At 46.7% G+C, this 7166-nt stretch overlaps 1 protein-coding gene across 1 annotated transcript; it reads left to right on the top strand.

The window, feature by feature from the left end:
- Positions 1–1204: 1204 nt before the first annotated feature.
- Positions 1205–6896, top strand: Atp5po (ATP synthase peripheral stalk subunit OSCP). Its single transcript, XM_055615004.1, has 7 exons — positions 1205–1302; positions 2421–2471; positions 3618–3728; positions 4865–4994; positions 5366–5478; positions 6285–6371; positions 6568–6896. Exons 1-7 carry the CDS (start codon positions 1267–1269, stop codon positions 6679–6681), a joined length of 642 nt encoding a protein of 213 aa, XP_055470979.1. The 5' UTR covers positions 1205–1266; the 3' UTR covers positions 6682–6896.
- Positions 6897–7166: the final 270 nt, after the last annotated feature.

Genomic DNA, 7166 nt, shown 5'->3' with positions numbered 1-7166 from the left:
CTGCCCCAACTCCACCTCCACGGAAATCAATGCAACGGGCACACACATGGTGAGCATACATATATACAGACAAACATTCATGCACATAAAATAATTTTTAAATGACTGTATCCACAACTCATATCTAATTCTGTATCCATTTTTGCTCACATTAAGAAAAGAGGCAAAATAATAAAGTATATATAGATTGTGAATCTGTGTGTATAAAAAGCACAAACACAAAATAAAGAACTCTGTCAACTGTTCTATATACTCAAAATATGTTAATTTTCCTCACACAGTGTAAGACATGTACGATACTATAGTAACGATTTTATAGCTAAGAAAAATGAGGACAGAAACATTTGCATGATTAGTCCAAGGTCACAAAACTATGAAGATTCAAGCCTGGCAGTCTGCAGCCTTAAAATTTTTTGGTGAACAGTTCACCACAGTGTTGACAGCAGGGGCCTCTGGGTGGTTGAAAAGAAGGGAGTGCGTTTTCCTACTTCTCGCAATTAAAAAAAAATGATGATGATGAAAATATTATACCCTAAGAGGGGCAAATCAACCAAAATGTATTCCTATACTAAATCTGAGCAGCAAAGTTTGTTTTCTTTTAAACTTAGTATTATATCCAGGATCCTTGACGTTGGACGTCTACTGCTTTTGCCGTGAAAGAGAAAATTAAGAGCCTGTGTTGAAAATGGATTAGTTTTATGAATGTAGAAAAACTGACCAAGGCTCGTGTTGGCTTTTACTTTCTATATCATCTTTGATAAAAACCTGATTCTCATTCGCGTCTTACTCTGTCCTATCCTGTAATGCACACGTCGTCAAAATCTAGCAAGTCCGGGTTCTTGTAAGACTGAGGAGGAGGAGGAGGGTAAGAGAAAACTGTATCAGGCCTGGGAAGGAGAGAACACCTGCATCCCTAGGAGGTTCGCTTGTTTTCTGTTTTAAATGAAGCATGAAGCGTTGCCACAGAAGCTCACTTTGGCAGAGTTCTAGACGAGGCAATGATGTTGACGATGCATGTGAAAAGAATCTAAGTGTAAACCTTAATTTCAGATTTAATTTCCAGATCTCGTTCGGGTTCAAGAGTCCAACCTGAACACTGCGCCTATGGACTACAACTCCCAGCATGCAAGAGATTTCTACCCATACGCCCTGGTACCTGATGTGTGCATTTCCCCGGAAGCCGAGCCGTCACGCCGGCGTGCGCGTGCGCTCTGGCGCCACTGCGCTCTTCCCACTTGGGTTTGACCTACAGCCGCCCGAGAAAAGATGGCCGCCCCAGCAGCGTCTCGGCTGTCCCTACAGGTAGAAGCTGGCGGGAGGGTCCCTCCTCGGGTGGCCGGTCCCTGGCTCCGAGCGCCGCGTGCGCGGCCGTGACTGAGGGGTCAGGTCGCTCCCTGGGGCCGTGGAGCCGGGCGACTGGGGCAGCATGGAGCGGATCCGGGTTTCGTCCCCGTGGGGAGTGGGCACGGGATTGCACTGTCTTGACCTTGACATCCAGGGCTCACTGCGCAGAGGAGCAGCCAGCAAGGGCGTGAGAGAGAGGATTAGGGAAAGGACGCTTGTAGCCATGTTGGTAAACCTGTCAAGACTAGCAGTTTCTGCTCAGTCAGGAACGTTGAGTGTTCGTAAAGAGCATTCCATGTGTTTATAAAGAAGGAAGAAAGGGTTAACTGGCTTTTGACGGGCAGCCAGTTAGGTGATGGTTGGGATTGGAACCCGTCAAGTCCAACAGAACCTGGAACTGGGTGGAGAAAATACGTGTCTGGATCATCTGCCTTGATGATTTCCATTTGCAGCAGATGTAACTTTTACCAAGGCTTTAGAAAGCTTTTTCATCTCCATAGCCAATTCTAATCTCGTACATTCCGGAGCTGGAAGTATGTGACAGTGACCCGTGCCTCACTTTTTAAACTGTGGATTCCAGGCTTCTTTGACAAACACAAGCCATCTTTTAAGACCTGAAGCCTAGTGCCTCTATCAAGAGAGTTAATGTTTGGTCTTAGCATTTCAATTCCTATGCAAGTATATTTGCTTAAATCATAACTGGAATCCTCCTCCCACCTGCATTCAAGTTTTTCTCAAAGGTGTTATAAATCCTCCATTTTCAAAAAACGATCTTCTCAAAGGTAATACATTTCTTTTTTTTTTTTTTTTTTTAATTCAGTTTAGGGAAGTTAGTATTTTCTCTCTCAACTATCCAGCAAGGAAGGTGGTGGGAAGGCAGTTTCTGAAGCTATTTGGGATGATTCTCAATAGGGAATTTATTTACAGGTAATAAAGAGCGGATCCCATTTCTATAACCTGTGTGATAATGTGAAGGGATATTTGCAACTGTTCATTTAGATTATTTTAACATTTTGCTGAGCTAATGCAGAAGTCCTTCCCATACCCCGTCTGATCTATTTTCCTTTGTTCTAAAGGTGCGGAGCTTCAGTACCTCTGCGGTCAGGCCCTTTGCCAAGCTTGTGAGGGTATGTTAGCATATGTTCTTCTACAAAGTTCAATCCCTGGACCCATGTGATGAAAGGAGAGACCCTGCAAATTGTATTCTATCCTCTGTTCTCCACATATGTGCTCACGTACACACACACACTTTATGTCTAAAACAATCTTAAATTGTTTTTCCTTGTAATCCTCTGTAGACAAGCTAGCCTTCTGTTTTCTTTTTACGGAGAAAATATTTCCAACAAAAGAAAGCAAAAAGCACAGATTCTCATGTGGTTTTTACAGGAGTTGATATGCAGCCCCTGGCTGCTGCTTTGCTCTGGCAGCTAATGAGGCATGCTTTGCACTCTGCACCTTTTCTCCCCAAACAAAATCAGTGTTGACAGGTGTCACAGGCACCAACAGTCAAACCATTGCAGCAATCTGCCAGCTCCTTTTTAAACAGAAGTCTGACTGGCCTTTGGTGCAGACAGCTCCAAGCCCTGTTACCCAATACAGACTGCATGTGTATATGTTATTTTATAATTCTTTATTAGTAGTTTGTGTGTGCCAGAATCTATCCAGCTTTCTTAGCTTACAGATCTGAAGATATTCTCGGGTGTCATATGCTCTCTGGCACCCAGGCCAGTCAACTGTACCAGTCCTTTCCGGGAAATAGCAGAGCAGCATGCACTAGGGAGGAGTAGGTGGAACCTACGGGGACACATCCGTCCTTCTTAACTGCACCAAGTTCCTTAAGACCTGAATGGAGCCATCTTATTCCTCCTGACAACTTCCTGAAAAACCATAACAGTGTGGGGAAAGTGTGCACTTGTGCACTTCTTACACACTGTTCTCCTTTGAGTATCTTCTAAACTGTCTGCTGTTCCTGCTAAACCCTCCTGTGCCGAGGGATGACATTGTTGTTAAATTCAAAAAAGCAAAGGCTCATTGTAAACAATCGTAGGTAGGTAGACCTGGAAGAGAGGCTGGACACTGCCTTCTCGCCCCTCCAAAGGCAGGGGGTCCTGGCCAAGACGATGCTAATGAGAATGTGAATTCTTCCTCATTAGCACTGCTCGATGGTAGTTAAATGGTTTGGCAGTAGGAAGTGCTTGTTAACTTGTAAGTAATTCTGTTCCTGACTCAGCTGTCTTGCTCCCTCGCTCTGCCTTCCCTCTTTGTGTTTCCAGCCCCCTGTTCAGATATATGGTATCGAAGGGCGCTATGCCACTGCCCTGTATTCTGCGGCATCTAAACAGAATAAGCTGGACCAGGTGGAAAAGGAGTTGCTGCGAGTGGGGGTGAGTAGCTCTCTTGATGGTGCCTGTTCCAGTTTTGCCTTCAGTTAGTTAGCTGCACATTCCTAATGGGGTATGACCTATAAGAAAAAGTCACCAGAAACTACAAAAGATGTTTATTATGGACATGCTGTTAATAATAGGACACTTTATTATTCTGAAACTATTGTGTAATCTGAGCTAGGATGCTAATGTTGTAAGCCAAGCTTCCAGCTAGGAAAGAAAATCCAAGCATGATTTAAGAGCACTTGCCACTTTAGAAGAGAATTTAAAGACAAAGTTTATGTTTGTCAACCTAGAATAATTAAAGTGTCTTTTGAGTCTATTTTTGCTTTACTAAAATTGTATTTTCATGAAAATTTCTTCAGAAACTTCCTGAAATTTTTTTTTAATTACGCTCTCTTATTTTGGAGTTGAGGAGTGTTGGGCATAGTGCATGAGCCCTCACCCTCTGCACTGTGAGTTCTAGGGTTCAGACTCAGTTAGCAGCCCTGGCAGCAAGTGCCTTTACCCACTGGGCCATCTTGCCATTCCTGGGTTTTTGTAATTACCTTACTCCCCAGATGTGAAGGAAGAATGGCTGGGCATTGTAATGAGACAGAACTGACAGGCCCAAGGCCACCTAGAAAAGTACTTTTCTTTCCATGTTTTCTCGTGAAACACAAAGAAGGCTATCACCCTTGTGAATTAGCAGAAACCCAAGTGTGAATTAGACCGGAGACTGTCTGCTTCTGTTTCCTCTGGGGTCGCTGCCCCTCAAAGGAGGAGTTGAGCAAGTGGATAGTCAGTCACTCTAGAGAAAAGGTGTTTTGTGCAGTTATATGTTTTAAGAATAGTATGTATTTTCTAACCCATGTGCCTGTTGACATCTTGCCCCCGGAGCTCTGCAGGAGGAGGTGCCCAGTCAGGGTCTCTGAGACAAAGAAGCTCAGGGGTGGGGTGGTAAGGAAAACGGGCCTTATCATGGCACACATGACAAGATAAATGGTGAGGCTTTGTCTGCTTGATTCTTAACTCTCCTTAAAAATACATATAAGAAACCTCATCAGGCGATTTTAAAGCTCTTCAAAGACTGTCTTTATCTCGTGTAAAGTCAAGAGCAAAAACTGAAGCAGCTGGGGTCGTGTGTGTACTTTCAGCAACTCCTAAAGGACCCCAAGGTGTCTCTCGCTGTCCTCAATCCCTACATCAAGCGCTCCATCAAAGTGAAAAGCCTGAAGGACATCACAACGAAGGAGAAGTTCTCTCAGCTGACGGCCAACCTCATGAGTGAGCGTGGGGGCCTTCCCCGTTGGCTTTTCCCAGATAGCTGTCTCAGCTGTGTAGGTGTGCGTGTGTGTGTGTGTGTGTGTGTGTGTGTGTGTGTGTGTGAGAGAGAGAGAGAGAGAGAGAGAGAGAGAGAGACCTGGTGCCCCAGGAAGTCAAAAGAAGGCATCAGCCCCCCTGGACCTGGAGTTGGATGGTGGCCGTGAGCCACCATGTGTGAGCTGGGAACTGAGTGTGGGCTCTCTGCGCATAGCCACTAAGCCATCTCTCCAGGCCTCACTCACTTTCTTGGAGGACTTTGAGGCCGGTGTTTTCAGGCTAAATGTTGACACTGCTTTGCATCTGACTTAGTGAGATTCCTGTCGCTTTCCCAGATTTGCTTGCTGAAAACGGTCGCCTAGGCAACACCCAGGGAGTCATCTCCGCCTTTTCCACCATCATGAGTGTTCACCGTGGGGAGGTGCCATGCACAGTGACCACGGCATCTGTGAGTAGCATGCTCTTACTGCACAGGGCAACGTGGGGAGCTTGGGAGCTTCTGGGAGCCTCCACTCACAAGGCCAGGTGTCCAGTGATTAGTCATGGGATCTGGGCTGCATTTAAAGGACATCTGAACATTTTGTGAAATAGTGACTTAGGTCCTGTTAGTCTGAGTTCTTAAACACCATATTAAGTTCTAGGACAGGAGTGTTTACTTGTGTGTTGGGGTACACAGACCCTTTGAGCCGCTAGGATGCATGCAGTAACTAGCCACCATTTCTTGGTGCTGCCATCTGCTGGGACCTTGTAATAGGTTACTGCCCTCCAAGGATGGGTGTAAAGTTGAAGTATAGTTGTCCTTAGTCAAGAAACTGAAACCTGGCTCCCCAGAATGCGCCCAGGATCTGAACATAGGCCTCTTCTGAGAAACCCTCGCTCATGTGCACTCGGTGCCCTCCCACAGTGGCTGTGGTGTCTCCCCAGGGCAGGGTTCGGCCGAAACAGGAAAGCTGGTGCACAAGCATGAGTAGATGTTGCAGCGTGCAGCCACTGGCCTTGTCCAGCCTGTGGCTGGGTGTCTGAGGGCCCCTGTGGAGCTCTCCAGGCAGAGGCTGTCTGCCTGGAACCTGTACATCAGCAGGCACCTTGTGGCGCAGCCGCTGTCTAGCCCCACTTCCCCTGTCACACAGGCACAGGCGTCAGGCGGGAGTCACAGGCCTGTCCTGGCCTCATGTGCACTGTAGTGTTTCCCTCTCCTCTAACTGTGTGCGCTGCTGTTGTGCTCTGTTTAAAGGATGGTCGGTTCTTTTTCAGCCTTTAGAGGAAGAGGTTCTCACTGAGTTAAAGCTGGTGCTCAAGAGCTTCCTGAGTCAAGGCCAAGTCCTGAAATTGGAGTTGAAGGTGGGTTTGAATCACTGTGCTTTGTTCCCTTGCATTGTCTGACCGCAGCGGCTGTCGGCGACGTTGGTCCTGTCTGTCACTGCAGAGCTTATGCGGAAGTGGCTATGATTCTGCATAGTTCCCATCTGCGTTAGGTATGGCCTGCCTGATTAGAGAGTGCTGTGTTTCCACATTTGCGACCTGTTTTCTTCCCTAGACCGACCCATCAGTCATGGGTGGGATGATTGTTCGAATCGGGGAGAAGTACGTTGATATGTCCACAAAGAGCAAGATTCAGAAGCTCAGCCAGGCCATGCGAGAGTTACTCTGAGAAGCCGTCACCCAAGAGAGCTCTCGTCCTTGGAGCAACAATAAAATGCTTCCTGAACAGAGGACTTGAAGTTCCTTGTCCTGTAAGGACAGCGCCAGCTTTTCATCCTCCTCAGGGTTCCTCTGGTGTCAAGGCTAGAAAGTCCTTCAGGCTGGAGGACTTGGTGTCTCTGTGTTAACTGAGGAATTCATTGATTAAATTGACATTATACCTTCTATACTGTGGCATTACTCACCAGAATCTCGTCTTTGAGGGGTGGGTGAGAACTGGTCCCAGCCAGTCTTAAAGGAGGCCCTACTGCAAGGTTCTCAGTCCTGACATAAAGCCCCTGACTGTAGGGTGCCCTGACTTGAAGGCCACTTGGAGCTTCTCTCACATAACCTAGCAATCTTGTGCTCCAGTAGAACCGGACCTCCCCTTTGTACACATGATTTGCTCAGGGTAACGTGGCTGAGCAACTGGTGGTGAGGGCCCTGCTTTGCCAT

Source organism: Psammomys obesus, unplaced genomic scaffold (assembly GCF_907164565.1).
Source record: "Psammomys obesus unplaced genomic scaffold, mPsaObe1.curated_primary_1811, whole genome shotgun sequence".
In the NCBI taxonomy this organism is placed as follows: Eukaryota; Metazoa; Chordata; class Mammalia; order Rodentia; family Muridae; genus Psammomys; species Psammomys obesus.
This window is presented reverse-complemented; position numbering and strand designations above follow the sequence as displayed.

Excerpts from the sequence above, each read along its gene's own strand:
- Atp5po (XM_055615004.1), top strand. The coding sequence starts at position 1,267 with ATGGCCGCCCCAGCAGCGTCTCGGCTGTCCCTACAG. Across the intron at positions 1,303-2,420 it reads CGTCTCGGCTGTCCCTACAG|GTGCGGAGCTTCAGTACCTC; the intron begins GTAGAAGCTGGC and ends TTTGTTCTAAAG. Across the intron at positions 3,729-4,864 it reads AGGAGTTGCTGCGAGTGGGG|CAACTCCTAAAGGACCCCAA; the intron begins GTGAGTAGCTCT and ends GTGTACTTTCAG.